At 44.1% G+C, this 23,013-nt stretch overlaps 1 protein-coding gene across 2 annotated transcripts in view; it reads right to left on the reverse strand.

Annotated features, from left to right (window-relative positions):
- Positions 1 to 1,210: 1,210 nt before the first annotated feature.
- Positions 1,211 to 23,013, reverse strand: part of LOC148014168 (transmembrane and coiled-coil domain-containing protein STS1-like) — a 190,678-nt gene continuing 168,875 nt past the window's right edge. The window contains exons 14-16 of one of the 2 annotated variants that reach the window (XM_087667413.1): positions 2,402 to 2,472; positions 2,167 to 2,224; positions 1,211 to 2,076 (exon numbers count right to left, since the gene is read on the reverse strand). In XM_087667413.1, the coding sequence (XP_087523539.1) occupies positions 1,972 to 2,076; positions 2,167 to 2,224; positions 2,402 to 2,472 (234 nt within the window). In that variant the 3' untranslated portion in view covers positions 1,211 to 1,971. The remainder of the gene's footprint in view (positions 2,077 to 2,166; positions 2,225 to 2,401; positions 2,473 to 23,013) is intronic. The other variant, XM_087667414.1, reaches the window with a different exon arrangement.

Consider the following 23,013-nt stretch of genomic DNA (forward strand, 5'->3'; position numbering starts at 1 on the left):
TCTAGTGGGCTGGCTGGGAGGCCAACCTAGCTCGTACCATCAAGACATGGTGGAAGGTATACAGGATAGCGAACGAGAAGGTGTTGCAGTGAGTATCAGGCTATCAGAGAGGAGTGTAGGTGAGAAGGGAGATAGACGTAGCAATACCTTCGGAGTGGCTTGCTCCCCCGATACGAGAGCCGATAGAGCCCGTGCAGGTATGGGCAGCTAGGTTTTTACCAACAGGCATCCCCCTACAAGTGGAAGGTAGAGTGGGCGACGCCCCGCAGGGGACTTTTTTCGCCGTTCAGGAGGGGGGACATCTGACCCTTGACAAAGGGCAACAGGATGAGGGGATTGACGCCCTTTCATGGAGGAGGATTCGGGTGGTGGGCCTTTAGGGGAACACATGGCAACTGGACCCCTATGTTTTTTGGAAGAAGCTCATGGAATGGCGTATTTGGATCTGGGAGGGCAAACCACTTGATGAGCTAGAGTGGGATCTAGGAGAGTGGCTATGATCGGTTTCTGCGGTCGCCAAGAAGCCACCCAAGTTCCTAGAGTACACAACCAGGATTGGCCGACACATACTGATACATGAGGATATGGATTGGGCGCCGTCATGTAGCAGGCACTGGGTGGAGCACAACATCATGGAGCCTTTCGGACGGGCCTTCTAGTGCCGCCTATGGGATAGCTGGAGACCGAGGAGGGTGTCGTATTTCTTATGGTTGGTGGCACATGGAGGCTTGGCGGTGGAAAGTTGGTTTGCCCAGATGCAGGAGGGAGGTTTTAAGCGCTGTATACAGCAGCCTTTGGAAAACCCAAAGCACTGCCTGTGATCATGTGAGGAGGCGCAGCTCATGTGGAGAGGAGCACGATGCATCCTTCGCCGTATAGCACCCAGCCTTGGATGTATCTCATGGGCAGCCTTTTGCTGGTAGGCGGGCAGTCAACCAGGGCTGTCATCTTTTGTATGAGACCGGGATGCAAGAGACCATATTCATTATCGAGATAGGGTTGTGCGCAGTGGTCGGTTTGGAGGCTATATCCATCCGCCACGTACTGGAGCCCACTGCAAACCACTCGGAGTTATAGGAGATTATAGGGAGTCTTATTAGTTGGCATATTTGGAAGGCGCGGTGTCAGCATGTACACTATTAATCACATTACATGAAATCCACCATGGTAGTATATTTCGTGCTAGAACTGCTTTTATAACTATCATTACAAATGGGCAATGTTGGCAATGTTTTGGGATGATCATCTCAGTCACTAGTCTGCCATCTATCAAAAACACGGATCTACAGCATGGCAGCTATGGAGGTTGGAAGATGAATACAAGACTCATGATAACATACACTTAGAGACTGACTATTACACAAGTAAATTAGGTTCCAAGATTGAAGCTTGGACTCATAAACACAATCTTGTGTATGTAGACAATGACAATGACACTAAAGTGAAAGGACAAAAGTACTATGACATTACATTCAAATGATAGGCAAGTACAATGCTTATAGCTTCAAGATAGGTAGCACTTTCCACCACTGTGCTTATGGGATTGAGCAAGCCTGCATATCCTTAGCCCAGCTGCTCCATACAAAGGGGCTACACTAGGTGTGATTGCCTAATTCTCAACACCATCTTCATATAGCTTGCACCAATGATAAAATGTGGTCCTCCTGGAAAGCCTTTTGAAATCCTGCTCCATTATATTACATGCCAAAGTACTTGTTGCTAAGAAGATACCTGGCATTCATCTACACAAATTGTACACTTGGCACAACCATCCTGCTTATGAATCATTCACTTGCACCAAGCTGTGGCGATGCAAGTTGCAGCCCATCCCAGCTTTCATCTTCATTGGGCACCTTACCAATCTAGCACAGTATCTTACAGCTTGCTTTCCATGAAATAAGCTCTGTTTTCCAGTCCATCATGAACACTGATTCCTATTTTGTACAGCTACTAATCCTGTATGAATGTTAGTTACAGCTGTGCAGGAAAATAACTGTCAATATTTATAACTTGCAGGATTTCCTGGAGGTTTGAGAGGTAAGACGAGTGGCCATTTATCAAATTAGTCACATCAACCTGTTTCACAAAGAGAACTGTCAAAACGTCCAGGGGCAGACACAAACTAAAGCAAACATCAAGCCCACAATATCATTGGTTTGAACTTACATTCTCAATTCCTGGGATATTCACTACTTGTATGCCTGCCAATCCTTGAGTCATCAAACTGCCAAAACAAGTCCCCCCCACACAAAAAGCAAAACAAAACCAAGCCAAAAGGAATCAAAACAAGGAAAAGAGGTCACAATCTTTAGAAACACACCTGTGTGTGCCTGCACTGAAAAACTAGTAACCAGATTTCAGAACTTTTACCATCAACAGTTCGATCAAGTAGGGTATATACCTGGCACGATATACTACAGCCAAAAGCCAGTCGTTCGTAGAGTACACATTGACAAACCGCCCTGCAACAACCTGACAGAGGCATCTTTCACAATGAGTAGCACCCTCTCACTTTCTTCCTCTCTCCCTAAACATGAACACGCAGACATACTCGGGGGATTTGACTGGCTAGCTAGAGAGACAACAGGACACCTCCAGATCATAAGTGCCTGGAACTCTTTCTTCTAGAAGATGCTACCAACATAATCAGAGTATTGCACCCTGCGAACAAACCAACAAGACTGCTGTAGCAAGTTGACTGAGCCATTCACGGTGAAAACATGCAGGTGCCCTTGAGAGCAGACTGTCCAGACCTGGCATGCACTACCAGTGGCGATGTCATTAAGGTGTCACTATCTGAAGGGCACATAAGTCTGGTGACCCAGACCACCACAGCATCTAACGCCCACAGATTAGCTCCAGCTTATATTCACTTCGGAGAATGAGCTGCCTCTCAAGCTCTCTAGGAATCTCGGATATTACTTTTTAGGTAAATCTGGATAAAGTTTGGTGGTATTCAATACACCAACTCTAGTCTTTGACTCTTTCAGGCTGCCTGCTGATATGACATCTCTCTACATATGCTAAACTACCAAGGTCTTCTAACCTTGCCCCTTCACGTTTCTCCTGTCGATTTTCAATTTAGACCTACCTCGTTCACACAATCTTCACATAGCACCAGACTTAATATCGTATTAAAAAGGTATCTGCCACGATTTGAAGTACAATTATAGGTGTCAGACACTTAATATTTGCAGGGAAAAGAAAAGCATAGGTTCAATCTTTGGTTGTAAAGTGAATATGCGTATAGGTTGTGTAACAAAGGTGACAATGGGCTAAAATTTTAGACAAATCAGCAGCAACATCAAGTCCCCTACTGTTTTAGGTTCAACAAAATAAAATCACACATACCTTAGGTTGAACAAAGCTGTCTATATTTATCCCGTTATCGTTTCTCTTGCAAATGCCTCTAGTAATCAATCGATGATAGGGTCCATGTGAAGTGGAGCTAAAGACTGGAGCTAGAACATGTGATGGGCTGGGATGTCCAAGTAGACAGGCAGGCAGGCTAGGTGGACGTGGTAGTGGTCACACAAGCCAGACTGGTCATGGGTATAGCACTTGTAGAAATTGTGGCAATCAGACAGGTCACGGGCTGGCCAAGGTTTCGGTTGGACTCTCCAATGCCTATTTAAGGCAACCCCTTATGGAGACAGCAAAGCAGAGGGGTGGACAAGAGAGAGAAAATAACTTGATAGAGTGAGGAAGAAATAGAAGAATATGAAATGAGAAGTGAAGCACATCATACAGTTGTTTTTGTTGCTCCTCTTGCTGCTCCTATTTCTACTGTTACTGCTGTTAATGCTGCTGCTCTTGCAACAGCCTCTTTGCTGCTGATATTGGCAACTTCCCCAACCATGACCTCTCTACAACACAAGGGCTTCTTCATTCTTCAAAGGGGAATGATGACCAGAAATCTCCTTCTGAAGCATGATGGTGAACTTGGGAAACTCTGTTAGCTGTCTTGAACACTGACAGCAGACTTCAAGAAGGCATATGACTCTGTGGATTGGGAGGAGGGCACGATGTGCAGGATAGGATTCCCAGTGCAGTGGGTTAGGGTCACAGTTTTTTATTCCTCAGCACATATGCAGTTTCTAACCAGAGGGACGCAAGGATAGAGATTAAGCATCCAGAGATCTGAGACAGTGCTGTCCACTAGCCCCCTTCCTATTTTTCTGAGTAGCAGAGGCCATGAGTGATTTCTGGAAAGATAGATCCACTCGCATCAAAGATATTTGTTTACCCATCCCTCAGCTCAAGGAGCTCCTTCATGTAGAGTTTGCAGATGATACAATAGTTTAACTAGACGGGGATGAGAGTAACTTTAGGGGCTTCGTAGCAGCCATGGAGATATTTTGCAGAGCACCAGGTGCCCTGATTATTTGGCACAAATCCTATGGATTTGGGTATGTGACACTAGGCAGCCGCAATGGAGACCACATGCGGATTTCACCCAGGTCCCTTGCACCTCGCATTGGCACAGATTGGGCACCTTAGATCATTTCCTATATCACACTTTTAGAGGAGCGTAGACGATCACCTTAGGCCTAAGAAAACATCCCTCTTCCTATGGCTATTAGCTCATAGGATCTAAGCAATTAGCGGTTGCCTAGGATATGGTAGGGACCTAGTGGCATGTGTGAGATGAGGTTAGCCAGAGGAGACACACAAACATTGCTTCCAAGATCGCCTAGAGCCTACGAACTATGAAGACCCCTCAGTATGCTTTCACAACATAATGCAGACCATTGTCTCAACTTGGGGGGCTATAGTTTAGGTCATAGACAGAGGCCCAACGTGTGGATTAAAGGATGTTTAGGGGAGCATCCCTTTTCTCGCCATTCGATAGCACCTTAGCATAATTCTCACTCTAGATTACTTGCAGACACACTGGGCCTTGGACACTCACAAATGGGAGCTGATTTCTAGCATTATTTCTTGGTACAACAGAAGTGTGAGGTGCAACCATGCTATAGATCTTTAGGATGTACCCACAACAAAGGCTCTTTCAAGATTCTAGACATAGACCGTTCACACTCTTTACGGGAGGATGGGAGAGGATATAGGGCAGCTTTGAGAGGATGAGGAAAGATACCTTCTTGTGGACATGGGACTCTCATACCTTTTTTCACACCACCCCTCAGACGGTCTAGCATTATAGCTCACCAAATTGGTTGTTCACACAACCATTGTATTTGTGATGTACTTGGCTACTCTATACAAGGTTTTTTGTACTTTGTATTTTAACTCAAGGGGATTTTCTCCGACATGTTACTAATCTAACATTCTCTTCCTTTTCCCTTTTAAAACATTGGTGACAATCTTGAACAAGCTAAAGGAGTCTAGACTAGCAATCTTAAACTGATCCAAGACTCTTCAGGTTTCTACAGCTGGTCGAGCATGTTAGGCCCTTCAACCTTTAAATGCATTAGTTACTCTTTCTAACTGAAGTTCTTAGACATTATCTGTAAACATGCACCTTTACTTGCAATAATGTTATTTCTGAGAGTGTTGCAATCCTTAGTTTTCATGGAAAAAGTCTTCATAGCTCACCGTGTTTGCTGGTCAATCAACATTCAGCATGTCAATACCATGGAATTTACACCTATGCAACTCTGCATGATACGCATGATGGACATTGCAGCAGTCACAATGCAAGACATGGCTATGACCTTGGCATGCTTAATTCCAAATGGTTAGAAGTGGAAAGTGTGGATGGCATGAGTGAGAAATGGAGTCCACAAACTTGGGATGTCCAAAGACCCAATACTTTAGAAGCATCGGTAGCACTCGTAACCAAATGGCCGATAGTAGTGACCAAGCCTTCCTTGCGAGCGGGCAATTAAGGAATCAATGGTGGGGGGTCTCAACCAATGTTTGACAAATAAAGCGGCAACCATTGGAAATCCTTCACTTGGAGAGTGCTGAGGCAAGGGGAAGTGCACCAATCAACATTCCCCAAATGAAAACCTTGTATTGGAAAGGCGTTTTGTTAAGCCAGCCTGTCATTACCATACATTTCCACCAAGCTTGGCCTTTCTGGAGACCCCATGTGGTATTGCCTTTTTGGACAAGCTAGTCCTTATCATGAATAAGCAAATGATATATTTGATTTGTAGAAGCCCACGACCCAAAAGGAGCTGGCCATTAATCACAACCAATCCTACCAAGGGGCCTCCTAGTCCAAAGAGGGGAGAGGCTACAAGGTCCATAAGGAGGTGCAAATGGCATTGCATTCCACATATTGCGGTAGCCTTGGGGGACATAAAAGCAACGTCGAGCCAATTTGAAGGACGTAACAACCCCATTGACAGATAGAAGAGCATCAACAACAATGATGAGGCCCCGGCACGCCATCCAATTCAACATGGGCCTTTGTTCCTCTTTGCCTTGCCAGGAGAGCAACTTCAAAATTACCAGCACTTCCACTCTCAGGGAGTTAGCTGCCTCACGATCTAGAGGTGAGTGCCAAGAAGATTTAGCAAAGACCCATCTCTGGGAGTGGACCAAATGATTCAACAGCATAGAAGACTTAAGATGGATAGGCTGTATGGGATTAAGCACATGCTACCATGAGGCAGAATTCCTGGTGTTCCCTTGCTTCATACCTTGAGTCTCAAGATGAAATCTAGCAATAAGGACCAAGGTTGCCTACCCTTGCACAAGGCTTGGAACAATGACCAATGAAGAGCAATCATACGTGTCTCCAAATCTAGAATAGCCCCACCACCCATTCTTTTGGGAGTGCAAACATGGTGCTAGGACATCTAAGAGATACCCATCCAGGTAGAATATGCTTTCTAAAGCAAAAACCAAATGGGTTGGGTAGTTTATTGTAAATGAGACTTCGGCCAAGGGAGCAAGGGAAGGTAATATCCATGATGCCCAAGGAGATCCAATCTATTAGCGCTTTAGGCAAAACTTGCACTCCAAAAGGATAGTCCCCCATGCCTGAAAATAGAGCCTTTAAGCACCACCTCACCTTGCCAACCCAAGGCCTGGAGATTACTCTCTGTGCAACTTATAAGGGCCGACTTAGATGCATTAATGTGTAGCCATTGCTCTTTGTATATTATGCAAATCAGCCTTGGGAAACATGAAGGTGTCCAGTCTACTAGGCTTGGCTCACCAACTAGTCCTTTGACGGGAGAGAGAGTCCTACCACCTCACCGTTGGCCACTAGACAAGACAGCATCGTCAAAATGGGATGAGTGGCTAAGGCAAAGAACAAGGGACTCAGTTGGAAAACCTACCTAACCAATTGACGAAGGGGAAAGGGTACTTTGACACCACTATTCAATAGAACTCTTGACAAAGATTTTTTGCTAATGATATTGATATGTGTAGACATTCTTCGATCGAAATTCATGCTTTACATCAATCGTCCTAGGAAGGACCATTCCAAATTATTGAAGGCTTTTTCCAGGTCCGCCGACTAAACCATTACCATTTCCTGTTTCAAGCATAATCTATTCCCATCTGGGCATTCAAGATGTGCAAAATATTGCACCCTTTGATAAATCCAATTACGCATGGTAAATAATGTCAGGAAGATATTCATCTAGTCCGTTAGATATGACTTTGGTGAAGATCTTATACACAAAGCCCATCAACAATATTGGTCGCCAATGCTTCAAGGCTGAGGGGGATGGCACTTCAGGATCAATTTAATCAAACACTCCTTCCAAGAGGGCAACATGTGTCCAGTTGTCCAAATTTGCTGGTATAAGGCTATCAAAGGTGCAACCAAGTGAGTGGCATAGGTCTTAAAAAACTCATTGGTGATACCATCCCACCCTAGGCTCTTGTCTTTAGGAAAATGCAAGAGGGCATCCATGACCTCATCTTGTGTAATATCTATATCCAAAGTGTTGGCAACATTTGATGAAAGTTGATGTTTAACCAAATCACAAAATAATGAATGGGCAGCATCGATTGCATGAGAAACAAAGGACTACGATCCAAGCAAGTTCATGAAATAGGTTATGCACATTTGCACAATTGCTCACAGATCTGTGATCATTTCACCGTCGGAGATGCTTAGGCGGACCACATTTTCCCTAGCAAAGAAGGCATGGAGGCCCCAATAAAACTTATGTGATTGACAATTAGTCCTGCAAACCCTTTGATAGGGCAACAAGTTTGGCCTGTTGGTATGATCTCTTTTGAAAAGTATCAACAAGCTGTGCGAATCTTGTGAAGATGGAAAGTAAAAGGGAACCTTGTGGCAAATCCATCAAGACAATGTGTCAAAGACAAGAGTTGCTTGGCAGTTTGCAACCATTGCATGCAAAGGGTCGCATGATGTATTCCATAGTGTCAACTCATCAAGGGAAACTGCCCTTTGGGATGGAAGGTCCAATGAAAATTTATGTAGCAACTATTGCATATAGCCATCAAATATCTCATGGCAAAGAAACAAGGAGTTGAAACATGATGGGAGCTTGCTCAAAAGGACTTGAAAAGGCCCCACATGATGTATATGCATCTCAAATACAACGGGGAAGTGATCAGAGAGAACAATACCATAATTTCCAAAATCTCCAGTAAAAAGGAATCATCATGCATAACGTAGAGCCAATCCAAGTGGCTCCAGGTTCCAAGTGTTACGCTGAATGAGAAGTGTAGCTGTGTTCTAGGGGAGATAATCAAGACCAGAGATCCTATTTCAAAACTGTTGAAGCAAAGACGTTCAAGTCTTGGCATTCTAAGCCATCCATAAGTCCATGTCTAGAAATCAAGTACAATGGGCCCAGACACACATTGAAATCTCCCATGATCGAGGGAAGCTACCCCTTGGGATGGAAGATCCAATGAAAATTGATGTACCAACTATTGCATATAGCCATCAAATCTCTCATGGCGAAGGAAGGAGGAGTTAAAACACAATGGGAGCTTGCTCAAAAGGGCTCGAAAAGGCCCCACAGGATGCATATTCATCTTCAATATCATATGGAAGTGATCAAAGAGAACATAGCCTTGCAATACCCTAATTTCCAAAATCTCTGGTAAAAAGAAATCATCATACATAATGTAGAGCCCATCCAAGCACCTCCAAGTTCTAGGTGTTGCACCGAATGGAAAGTGAAGCCATGGTATAGGGGAGATAATCAAGACTAGAGATCCTGTTTCAAAACTACTAAAGCAAAGACGCTCTAGTCTTAGCATTCTAGGCCATCCATGAGTCCACGTCTGGACGTAGAATGCAATGGATCCACACACATTGAAATCTCTCGTGATAAATCCAAGCATTTCAAGGGAGAGGGATACTCTCAATTGGCACCATAACTTGCAATGACCAAGAACAAAGCAACGAGAATTTGAATAGGGTGACTTAGTATTGTTGTACTCAATAAAAGGCCATGAACAAAAGATGAAGTACAAGGGATCATGGCCTTTTTGAGTCTACACTATCAGCCTAACCAACAATGTAGAGCTCCAGACCCTAGATGGAGAGGGCATAGGCTTCTTCAATGGTAGCCGCATAAAGAAGTACTAGCCTCCCACACATCCACTGCACGAACCTCCCATGCTAGAGTTCCCTATGAAAGTCTGAGTTGCCACAATAACAGAAATTGAGGAGAAAGATGAAGAGGCAGTAGCACCTACTTACCTATGCATAAGGGTCACTGCCCAACAACACATACCTTGGCTTTGTAGACACGTGAGCTTGTTACAAAGAAACAAATTGTAGAGCTAGAGATGCAACATTTGAAAACTATCTGGCAAAAATGTAGCTATACTATCTTATGTGATGGATGGATAGATGTGAGGAGGAGAAATGTGTTTAACATCTTGATGTTCTCCTACAAAGGGACCATGTTCTTGGGTGCCATAGATGCATCGACAGTAAGGACAATGATTACAGGTGATTACATCTAGAGGCATATCAAAGTTGCCATTTTGGAAATCCGTATAGAAAATGTACTATAAGTTCTCACTTACAATGCCAATAACTGTGTGGCTATGGGTGCTCTGTTAGAGAGAGAATTCTCTAAGATCTTGTGGACTCCATGTGCGTCACATTATGGATCTACACCAAGGGTTGAGACCCACCTCGGTATATGCATCGGAATTTCGAGAACTCACATGTGACTTAACATGGCATGAAGATTTTTTTATTAGTCAATTCCATTGTGAATTGAAATGATATTAAAGATCTTTTGCTCACTATGCCAAAGGTGCATACACTTAGTGAAATTCTCTCTCAAGCAATTAAATGTAACAACCAAATGTTTGAGGGAAGACAAGAAAGACATCGAGGAGCCACCTTGAATTCAAGCAAGGCGAACACATTTGAAGACCCAACCGAACAAGAAGACCAAGTATTTAAGGCAAAGCCTATGCAAATTAATCTAACGTAGTTCAAGCCATTGACAACTCAAGAAAAACAAAGGTGGAGTGTTAATGGATTATGCATGTATTGTGGCCAGTTTAGACATATAGCAAAATATTGTCCTAACAAAGGAAGGATGAGAATTCATGGTGCCACTACTCCATCACTGTCGGGAATCATTAACGTCGAGACTCAATAGAGACCATATGGTTGAACAAAGCTTTAAGAAACCCAAAAGAAGGTCTCTTTCTGCATGCAAATCTAATGTTTGGTAATAGTTCCGTTGTTATTGGCCTATCCTGGCTAGAAGAACATAACCCCAAATCAATTGGCGGTCTAGAAAGATTGAACTAAGACCAGTGTAAAATAATAAAAGGAAGAATTCTCAACCAATGTACATTGGAAAAAAGGTGTTGATGCATCAAGTAAAGAATAATCCATCCTTTTTTATTTATGCAAATCCAATGGATAAGCTAATGGACAAAAGCCTCGACACACTTCCCCGATACAATATGCACAGTTCAAGGATTTATTTGAAAAGAAGAATGCGGATATACTACTGGAACACCGACCTTATGATTGTGCAATAGATTTACAAGAAGGATCTCAACCTCCTTCTAGCTGCATCTATAAGCTATCTCAAGATGAATTAGCAAAGCTCACAAAATATATTGATGAGAATCTTGCCAAGGGATTCATACGTCATTCAAAATCTCCAGCAAGTGCCCCAATTCTATTCGTCAACAAAAAAGATGGATCCCTCCGTATGTGTGTGCATTATAGAGGGCTTAACAAGATTACTATTAAGAATCGCTACCCTCTTCCCCTAATTCCAAAACTCCTTGAATGACTCCAAAAAGCCAAAGTCTTCACCAAGATAGATGTTTGTGGCACTTACAATCTTGTCACTCACGATAAAGGTAATGAATGGAAGATAGCTTTTCACACGAGGTATGGGCATTTTGAATATGTTGTGATGCCATTTGGCCTCACAAATGCTCCAGCAGCAACATATGATGAATGGTATCTTTTGAGAATACTTGGACGATTTTATTGTGATATTTGGATGGAATCTTGATCTTTTCCGAGAACCAAGAGGAGTATGAGCATCATGTCAAATTGTCTTAAATAAATTGCAGGAAGTAGGCTTGTATACAAAGCTAGAAAAGTGTTATTTCCATCAAACTGAGTTGAGTTTTTAGGGTACGTCATTTCTGAGAAGGGAATTTCTATGGATCCTAAGAAGGTACAAATTATTCTAGAATGGGAGACTCCTTCATTTATGCAAGATGTTCAATGCTTTTTTAGATTTGCAAATTTTCATCGAATCTTTATTAAGGATTACTCTAATACTACTGTCTCTCAAGCTAACCTAACTGGAAAGGACAAGTTTATATGGGATCAACAGGCTGAACAAACTTTTCAAAGATTAAATTAAGCCTTCACCTTAGCACCCATTCTCATCTATGCAAATGCATTGAAGCCCTTTATCATCGAGACATATGCCTCAGATTTTACAGTTGGATCTGTTCTATCCCTGATTGGTAATGACAATTGAGTTCATCCAATAGCTTTTCACTTGAGAAAATTCTCTGCTATAGAAAGCAACTATGAAATTCATGATAAAGAAATTCTTGCTATTGTGGACTCCTTGGAGACCTGGCGATACCTACTTGAAGGCACTTCTCATAAGATCACTATCTATATAGATCACAAGAATTTGAAATAACTTATAACTTCTCGTGTCTTAAATCATCGCCAAGTGAGATGGAGTGGTTTCCTATCCAAATTTGACTTTGTCATTATCTATAGGTATGGCCACCAACAAGGGAAGCTAGATGCTTTACCTCGAAGATCCTACCTCGTACCAAAAGAAGGTGATGAAACCCATGACCAAAAAAATTCAATAATCTTGAAACCTAAGCAATTGAAGTTAAGGGCAATTATAAGCAAATCCCTAAAAGACTTTGGATTCTTATCAAAGGTCAAGAAGGAAATTACAAAAGACTCATTTGCCAAAGATATAAGGAGGCAATTACATCAAGGCCAAGAACAAACTCAAAGGGATTTCCACAACATTGATGGGCTGGTTTTAAGGGATTTTTGGTAACTACCAATGTGGAAAATAGTCAAGGACTTTGTGCATTCTTGTGACGCGTGCATCTCAAGTCCCTCATCATCAACCTCATGGCCTTCTTCAAACATTACCTATTCCAAGTAAGTCACTGTCATCTTTATCCATGGACTTCATTGTCGAACTACCTTCTTCCAGAGGATATAATTCCATCTTGGTGGTGGTTAATCAATTCACAAAAATGACACACTTTATCCGAACGACCAAGAGCATCAATGGGAAAGAGACACCAAGGCTCTTCCTAGAATAGGTATATCGACACCACAAGTTACTTGACAATATTATTTATGATCGTAGTCCCCCAATTTATATTTGGGTTTTGGGAGAAGCCTCTTTAAACTTCTGGGAGTACAAGTGGATCTTTTTTCAACCAATCACACACAAAGTGATGGACAAACAGAAAGAGTGCATCAAGTCTTAGAGCAACACCTTAGATGCACAATCAACTATCATCAAGAATATTGGGTGGATCTTTTATCCCTTGCTAAGTTTCCATATAATAATTCCTCCCATGCCTCCACTCAATTCACACCATTCTTTGCTAATTATGGTCAATATCCAAGGATAAACAATCATGTAAGATCACAGGAGAAGAATCTAGCTACTACAGACTTAGCTTAACACCTCTTTGATATTCATAAAGAGTTGCAAGTACAAATCAAACAAGCTCCAAAGAAATATAAGAGAAATGCAGATAAGATTCGTATGCAACACCCGCGTACAAAAATTAATTTTGGCTTCTTCAACATGATCTACGTTCTTCTCGCCCCTCTCAGAAACTGGATAATCAACGACTTGGGCCCTTCAAGATTCTTTGCCAAGAAAATTCAGTCACCTATCGTCTCCATCTTTCCCCATCCATGAAAATCTGTCCTCTATTCCATGTTTCAGCCTTGGAGCCATGTCATACATCTAGTATCCCTAGAAAAATACCAAAGCCATCATCTCCAATCATAATTGAACAAACGTTCAAGCAAGGATAGCCCTTGGTTCGTATGCAAGTTGGTATAGCCCCTTTCAATGAAGTTTCTAGAATATTCTAGAACATTCTAGAAGATTCAAGAAAGTAAGAAGATTCTAGATAATTCTTTGGAAAATACAAGAAAAGGCTTGCATCAATGCTTACATCAACATTGCTTATGTCATCACTTATGTCAATGATGTTTATGTCATCATCTAGAAGCTTTCTCAATTCTAGTATAAATAGGAGTATTGGGCTACAAGCCCTTCAGTCTTGCCAATACCAATTGTGAGGCTTCGACGAGGTAAGTTCTCTTCCGGTTGTTGTCTTGTTCTAGTCTTGTTTTGTATCAAGTTTTGTCTTGTAATCAAGACATGATCTTGTGAGCATTCTCTTGTAATTTTGTTCTCTTGTAATCAAGTTATCTCACAATCAAGTTCTAGTTTAATTTCTCTTTTAAGTTCTTCTCTTGTAAGTTGTGAGAGCAATCTGCTCACTCTTGAAGAGTACTTGTCGTGCTTATAACACACATATATACATGGCAAGTAGCGGCCATTACTATCACTTTATTCTTTAGTCTTACTATGACAATATAATAAGGGAAGATATATCACACATTGTGATGGTTGGAGTTTCCACATATAGTTTCTCTTCTTGCTTCAACCTCCATAGCTCTTGCCTCTTGCTTTTGCTTATGCTCACACTCTTGCTCATTCTTTCCACCTTTCAGCTAGTATCGAAGCGGGTAATAAGAAGCTTCATCGACCTTGACTGCAATCTGAAAAGAGAGCTTCATTCACAGCTTTCATGGCAACCACTCATTGAGATATACATCAGTCCTATCCCTCCTTGGATTAGTTCAACACCTTCCAGGCTTGCTCTTAACCTTCCCTAGGATTGTTTGAGCTTCCCCAAGTGATCATAGTAGCAGACATTAGCCCCTCTAAATCAGCCCACATTGATTACGCCTATTTGGGGAGCATCTGTATCTGACTGCTTACCTCATCTTCAGCCATTGATTGGTTCCTTGGTACTTCTGCAAACCTTTGGTACTTGTTCCTAGCTATCTTAGCTCGATCTTAAGCACTCTTCGAAGAGGTATAAGTTGGCCATTGATTCATATTTCAGAGCAGACTGCTCTTCACTGTTTGGGGGAGTATGCATTTGATTGTTTAATGCTTCATGCTTGAGAAAGCTTCTTGGATAAACTAGAGCTTGTTTAGCTCAACATTTGGAAGGCTTATTACTGATATACCCTGTGAGCAGCAAGCATACACAACTTCCGGGATGTACATTTGATGATTCTTGGGTTCGCAGATATTATAACACTTATGTCTTGAGCTTGCATTGCTCTTTGCTATTCCAAACTTTATTCTAGTGGGAGTACATTGGCATTTTCATTGCAAAGCTCGGCTTATTAGAGACAATGGGAATCTCTTGTTTATGTATATATGCTCAGTTGGTTTATGCATACACTATCCTTGCAGACTTTGATCACTGTGGGCTGATCTATGTTTGATTTGTACACCCGGTACTTCCTCCTCTCAAACAGGTTTGTCAGTGGGGATACATGCTATGTTTATGTACATGAGCTTCACTATTTATATGCAGTGAGTTTGGTTGTATATTGTCGGATCTCCCTCTTGCTTGAGAGATCTCTTTTGCAAAGTCAACTTATGTATATGGTTACCCTGTGGGTTGGGATGCATTTATGTACGTAAAATCTTTAGGTTTGTGACTGTGTTTGGTACCTTGGTGGCTTATGCTCTTTCTTGACACTACTAGTTGCATTGTATATTTCGGTTGCTACCAGGATTTCCGTAGCAATGGAAGCTTTGTATCTTGGTCTTTTGCCTACAGTTATCTACTCTTTTACTATAATTTTACGGATAGCAATGTTGAAATTCGGTTTTGAGTTAGTTTGTTGAGAGCACACACTTGGTTTGAGCATTTTAGTGCATTTATTTTGTAAACAGCCATACATTATATTGCACCCCACCTCTTGTATTCAGTTTTGAGCTGATTTTGGAACTGATTTATTGTTTAGCAACCCATTCACTCTTTTGCTTTGTAGTCATAATGGCATCTGCTTCAAGTGCTCCTAGGGGTAGTGCCATTTTCAACATAGACAAGTTGGATGGCAACAACTCCAATTATTGAAAGACCCAGATATGGCGAGTTTTGATTCAAACGAAGCAAATTAGACCATTGAAGAGTAAAAGGATAAAGCCCAAAGAGTTTGTTGTAAAGGCTTGGGCTGATCTTGATGAGTTATCCAAGTCCACTATTATCCTATCTTTATTAAAGCAGGTTTACTTTAATGTCATTGAGACTAAGAGGGTTGCTTGGGAGTTATGAAAGAAAATATGTAATTTTTATAATAAGCAAAGCCTTGCTTTGTAATTGTATTGCTCAAGAAACTCATGGATCTTCGTATGAAGCAAGGCACTGCTATGTCTTCTCACTTATATGAGCTTCATTCCATTTCCAGTCAGATTACTTTGCAGGGGATTACCTTTGAAGAGAATGTGAAGGCTATATTCTTGCTTGTTGCTCTCCCTAAGTCTTGGGATACTTTTGGCACTACCATAAGTATTAATGCTCTTGCAGATGGTTTTAAGGTCAAGGATATAGACGGTGCCTTGCTTATTGAAGAAGTAAATGGAAAGAATATTGATGCAGCCCACACCTCTCATGCACTCACTATTAAAGGCTGTAATTATGGCATATATAGTAATGACCGCCATGGCAGAGATGCACAACAAGGCAAGTCAAACTCTAGATCTTGTGGGCAAGATCACAGTAAATCCCTTGGCCCCAAGTCATCTCCTACATATCATTATTGCAGGCAACAAGGTCATATTCAGTCACGGTGTCATAAAATGCATCAAGATAGGCGAGGTAAAGGCAAGGAAAAAACACAGGAGAATGCTAAGACTTGGAATGATTGTAGCATCAAAAAGTCTATTGTCAAGATTGAGGAAATAAATGCATTGGAGTATTGTTCTAATGAGTACATTTTGGCTACTTCTTCACCTACTGCTCAGTTGATTGATATTCAATCCTCTTTCTCCCCATGTTAGTTGCTAGATTCAAGGGCTTCCTTTCATGTGACCATGCATTGTACTTGGTTCTATACCTATTGTCCTATGAGAGGTTCTCTGAGACTACAAGATAATCATGTTTGTGATATTGTTAGTATCACGGATGTTCGTTTGCAATTTACTACTAGTACTTCATTTGTGGTGCATGTTGTACGCTATGTGCTAACTTTAACTCTTATCTTTGCACGATAGTTAGATGATGTTGTGTATCAAGTTTCTTTTGGTGATTTTGCATGGAAAATCACTTGTGGCAACCTCATTTTGACAAGAGATGCCAAGATCGGCAATCTCACATGTATCTCTTTGGCATTGTCATCTTGGGCATATGTCCCTAAAAGGAACGAAAGTCTTGACTCATTTGCAGTATCTCCCGTCCCTAAACTTTTCATGTTTTGATTTATATGATCATTGTTTATATGGCAAGCAAACCTATAACACGTAAAAAGTCTGGCACTATGCGCACGGATGAGTCTTTGGCTCTTGTTCATTTGGATGTTTATGGTCTCATGCCCTATTGGTCCTTGGGTGGTACAAAGTATCTCATTACATTTATTGATGATTATTTGCATAAATTCTAGGCCTATTCCATGACGCAAAAGTCAAAAGTTTTGCCTACTTTTCAAGGCTTTCTTGCTATGGTTGAGAACTAGTCTAGGTATAGGCTGAAATGCCTAAGATCTAACAATGGGGGCGAATATATCTCACATTTTTTTGAGCAGTTTTGTGATGAGGTATTAAGCGTCAGTTGACCTCGTCCCTTACATGCCACCCTAGAAAGATATTTTAGAGCGCATGAATAGGACTATTCAAGAAAGAATCCACAATATGCTTAGTCAGGCAAGCTTACCACATACATTTTGGGCTGAGGCAATTACTATTGTTGTTCACTTGATTAATAGATCCTCATGCATTGCTCTTGGTAGTAGTGTTGCAAAGGAGGTATAGTCTAGAAAACCTCTACATACGCCCATTGGCGACTCTTTGGATGTGAGACCTTTTGTCATATTCCCAAAGACAAATGCAACAAGTTGGATCCAAAGTTAGTCATATAGTAATGCAAATGAGATGGGCTATTGCCTTTAGGATCCATAGGCTTGAAAGATTATTAGCAACCATGAGATTGTCTTTCATGAGCAAGATGCATAAACAATCAGAGCCAATGATTAAGGTGCACATAGCGATCTTTCAAGAGGAGCCTCCTGTTACTCTAGCCCTAGTCCCAATCATATAGCCTTCATCTTCAACCATGCTAAATAGAAGCCTCTTCAATAAATCCTATTATTTACTTGTGAGCATATATCTCGCATCCTAGAATGTGAATAGCCTTTACATCAATGGAGTGCAAGGTTCTCAAGTAGTTGATTGTTTGGCAAGAATGCAACCATCCCTTTTGGATACATCAATGGAGTGCAGGGTTCCCAAGTAGTTGATTGTTTGGCAAGAATGCAACCATCCTTTTCGGACACATCGGCATTCTTGTCCTTCAAGAGCACAAGCTCTCTTCCTCTCGGATCAATAGAGTTGGGAAAGTGTTTATAGAAGGCTCTTACACCTTTTGAGAGTACTCCATCGGCACCATGGACTAAGTGGAGGAGTGTGCATCTCAATTGGTTTGCGTCTATTGTCCTGTATGTAGGATCATTAGACTATCAATTGCAAGATGAGCCTTATAGGTCAAGCTATATATTACGGGTTCTTGCATTGGAATCCTCATGATGTTTATACATCAACTAAGGTTTAAGCATGTGTTAGCTTTTGGACAAAGGTGGTGGCTAGACTGCCTGAGGTGGATTCCTGCAGCTCACTTCAACAACCTAGAGTCCCTTTACCATCAATATTCCAGATTGACTAGCTTATTGCCATCAAGAGCATGTGCAGCAAGGCCATAGATGGGCAGCACATTTTTTACCTATGGTCATACCACTACAAGCCACACATAGAGTTAGACGTGTCACCCCAAATATTTTCTTCAGCTCTCATATAATAGAGGGCCATGCTCCTTCCAAGATAACTTTAACCCACTTTATATCAAATAGGATCATGAAAGATACCAAAGTCTACTGAAATCACACTTTGCAAGGGGCAAAAGTACTTCATCTTCTCCACTACAGTGTAGTTGTGGAAAGCCTAAATGCAAACGAGGCATAAACCTTGAAACGCAAACGAGGGAACACCAAGCTCTGATACCATGTTAAAATATTGAGGATGCATTCTAGGGTGGATCACTGAGAGTTCTCTTCTCTTTGTTCTCTACTAATAGTTGCAAGAAGCCAAGTGAAGAAAAGCGGATACGCTCCCTACCAACGCACCGTTGCCCTCGCCCTCGTGCCCTGTCAAACTGCGCTGCCTCCTCACTATCGCGCTACCCCCCCCACCTGCTCGTCATCAACGTTGCACCTCCCCTCCTTGCCACCACATTACGCTTCCCCCTCCTCGCCATCGCCATCACGCTGCCCCTGCCCTATGACCCCCGCCATCACATTGTGCCTGCCCCCCCCCCCCCCCCCCCCCCCCGCTCGTCATCAACATTGCACCTCCCTTCCTTGCCACCACATTATGCTTCCCCCTCCTCACCATCGCCATCACGCTACCCCCGCCCTGTGACCCTTGCCATCACGTTGTGCTTGCGCCCCCCCACCTTGGGCCCCCCTGCCCTGTGGCTCCCTCCATAAAGCTGCCCCTTCCCCCGCCTAATATTACCCACCCCGCTTTGGCACCTCCCCCTCACCCTGATCACTCCACGCCCTAGTACCGGCCACGCGCATGGTCCCCCCCTCCTCACCCTGATACCTCTCCCGCGTTCTCCCGTCTCATCCACCGTGTGGCCACCTAACTACGTGCCTCCCACGCCGTCATCCGTGGTGCCCAGTGCCTCTATCGGCATCAAAAAACAAAATCCCACCCCCCCCCCCCCCCTCCCTCGCCCCCTACCCCCCTTGGCCGGCTGCTCCCATTTGCACCAACTCCCCCCCCCTCCGGTACTACAATAGTGTGTTCGGTAGGTTCTCACTAGGGAAGTGCAATGGAAACCTTTGGTCAGACGCGGATGCATTCTGTGAGTGCCCCCAGTCAAATACCTTGCGCGTTGTCCTCTCAGAGGAACAGCTCTTGGCCGTCCGAGCCACTGAGCTAGAGCTTAAAGAAACAGCGATTTTCGGTCAAGTAGTAGGATACTCCAGCTAGAGCCCAGCTTCAGGATTGGCTCCACTCCACGCTGCGTATTGGCAAAGCACAGATCGTGGAGGCAATCCTCATGGGCCGTGGGATCTTCATGGTTCGTCTCACCTCCACGGACGCAGCTCGTGAGTTAGTGGAGAGCTCGCCTATGCCTCCACGAAGGGGGTCATTCACATGGCCCCTAGTACAACGGCTTCATAGTGGAGTCATTTGAGCTCCACAACAATTTTCTCAAACACCCAATCAGTTTACTTTTTCCCAAATTGGCAGTAGAGTACCGCCAGTTAGTGGAGGACTTTGATCAGCTCTTCAGCACAGTTTTCCCTGCCTCCTTCGCGGATGCTGTGACACATGCAGGAATCTCCAAGATACGAGTGGCCGTCAAACACACAAAGAGTATACCCAAGTTCCTGGAGATAGAGGTTGGAGGTCACTCTTTTAGGCAGCAAGTCACTATGATCAAGCAACCAAGGCAGTGTGCGCTGCCATGACTTTGGGCATCAGGCAATAGACTGTACGCGCTTCGAAGCCAAGGTGGCTCCGTTGACAGGCCCACAGGTGGATGCTGACAGCTTCACACGGGTCCAGAGACAACAAAGAGGGAGACAACAGGGGGGGTCGCAGCCTGCTCCGCAGACACAGCCTCGACATCAAGGAGGAGGAGGGCGAGTGACGCCCCCTCGGCAGAGCACTCCACAGCCCCCCTGCCCGCCCCACCCAGCAAGGCCGCAACCCCCTACATCCACTACCCGCGCCACACACTACCTCACCTGAGAGCCGACACCCCCCACACCCACCTCCCATGCCCCCCCCACTCACCCGATCCCACGCCCCCCCCCTACCGGCCATGTACGTCCGACCATCCCACCATCCCTTGATCATCTTCCCTCCCACCACCTCCGCTGTCGAGCACCACCCCACCCCCCCGATCCAGCTCCGGTTCTGGTGATGAGCCACACAAGCCTATGTCCTCCTCGCACGAGCAGTTCTCCCCTTCCCACACAGACACTAGCTCATCTGTCCCTGCTACCCATCACACTTTCCCGAGACAGGCACAGTTGTTGCCACAGGAGTTCTTCCGCAGTGGCCCATGGTCCTACGTGAGAGTTGCGGAGCGCAGAGAGTTCCCACTACCTCTAGGGGTGGGGATCTTCGTGGTTCGCAAGTCAAGGAGGGGCAAGGTCCATCTACTAGCACCACTGGATGGACCAAAGTACGCCTTCTTCTTTCAATCCTCCCACTTAGGGGTTTGGACGACGACACACATAGAGGAGTGAAAGAGTCAGGTGCAGGACCACATCTCCCAATGGATGGGAGATGAAGGACTAGCACTGTTCACGCAGCAATTGCTTGGCTGCATGATGGGCATTAACTAGTGGGCTGACACTGAGGGCCCGCACTTGAGCATCATCTTTCGAGCCCCTCCACAATGGAAAGCTCCGCGGGATGTGATCGAGTGCCCCCTAGCACAGGTGGCCCACTTCTACCAATGTACAGATTCACGACTCTCAGCATGGCTGATTGATGCATTGATAGTACCACCTGGAGCATCTATCACCCCTATGGTCCGGCCGAGGGCCACCATGGGGGATTGAAGTTCACCATTCAGACCTGCGGCAAAGCGCACTTGCATGCCGCATAGTTTCTCCTCCTCATCAGTAGCTTCCACACCGAATCGATGCCTATTCGGTCAGTCACACGTTTCCCCATGAGCTTACACCTTCCATCATCATGGAATGTGAATAGTCTCCACTATAGTGGGGCACGTGGTTCTAGAAAGTTGATTGTTCGGCAAGAGCTATAGCCTGCCCTTGTTGGACGGATCGACATCCTACTCCTACAGGAGTACAAGCTCACGCCCACCCAAGCCTAGCAGGTAGGAAAGGTACTCCTGGGAAGCTCTTGAACTTACTAGGAGCACGCCATAGATGCCCACGACACGAGTGGAGACGTATGCACCTCTATCGGCCCGAGTCTCACCACCTGTGTACAAGACCACGGGACGATAGTGGCGGGAGGGTTTTATGGATCAGAATGGACATTGGGGACTCGTGCCTGGGAGTCCTCAATGTCTATGCCCCTACAGAGGTAAGGGCATGTAGCAGGTTCTGGGTGGAGATCGCGGAGGGAATCCTAGAGCTAGACTCCTGGATCGTTAGAGGAGACTTCAACAACCTGGAGGCGTTGGAGGATCTACATGGTAGAGGCAAAAACTACCAGGACATGGCCGGGGAGGAGCACGAGGCATGGGAGGTATTTCTACTAGCAGTAGGTGCACACGATACCTGGAGAGGCCCTGCCTTCCACAGGAGGGAGAGGTCGCTGGACTTCTCTTGGGAATACAGGCGGCTAGGTGGAGTTCTGCTGGAGCAGTTAGACATATTTTATGTGGGAGACATATTTTATGTGGGAGAGTGAGAGACATATTTTCACTTCAGGAGAGATGTCAGGGAGCCTTTCCACAAGCCTTATCACTCTTCTCCCCAAAGGGAGAGATCAATTGGAGCTTTCCCAGTGGAGACCGATCACCTTATTGTCAGTGGCCTATAAGGAATTGGCAAAGATGATTGGTAGGCGACTACGCTCTGTGCTGCCACACATCATCCATGACACACAGACAGGCTTTGTCCAGGATAGAAGTATCCTGGACAATGTATTTACCTTCTTTGAGGCGACAGGGTGGGCTCAGCATAGTGGGTAGAGACTAGCCGTACTTCTCTTGGATTTCAAGAAAGCTTATGACAGGGTGGACTGGGATTTCCTAAAGGGCAACATGGCGAGGTTGGGTTTCCTACAAATCGGCCACCAGCAGGGTTCTCATAGATGGTAGGCGTAGGGAGGAGTTTCGGCTGGAGAGATCGGTCGAGCACGGCTACCCCCTAGCCCCGTACATGTTCCTACTCTTTGCAAAAGTGATGTCTCACTTCCTGAAGTCCCGTGTGAGTTGTTTACGCGGCCTCCCACTTCCAATGAGAGGAGACTAAGTTTCTAGACTCAGAGTATGCAGACGATACAACACTCTACATAGAGGACGATGAGTTGATGTTGGAGAGAGTGAGACTAGCTCTTGAGGTGTTTTGTTCAGCAACAAGAGCAAAAATCAACCGGCGAAAGTCGGTTCGTTTCCTCACAGACCCGTACTCTAGCACAGAGTGGGGCGTCCACCTTGGATTTAGATGGATAAGCAAAGGGCAGACCGTCCGCTACCTAGGATGCTAGGTGGGACTCAATATCATTCCCCCCAGCAGTTTCTTCCAATCCTCGATTCTATTCGGAGAAAACTGACCTACTGGAGCAC

Source organism: Lygodium microphyllum, chromosome 25 (genome assembly GCF_053477565.2).
Source record: "Lygodium microphyllum isolate KBCC chromosome 25, Lygodium_microphyllum_v1.1.10, whole genome shotgun sequence".
NCBI lineage: Eukaryota > Viridiplantae > Streptophyta > Polypodiopsida > Schizaeales > Lygodiaceae > Lygodium > Lygodium microphyllum.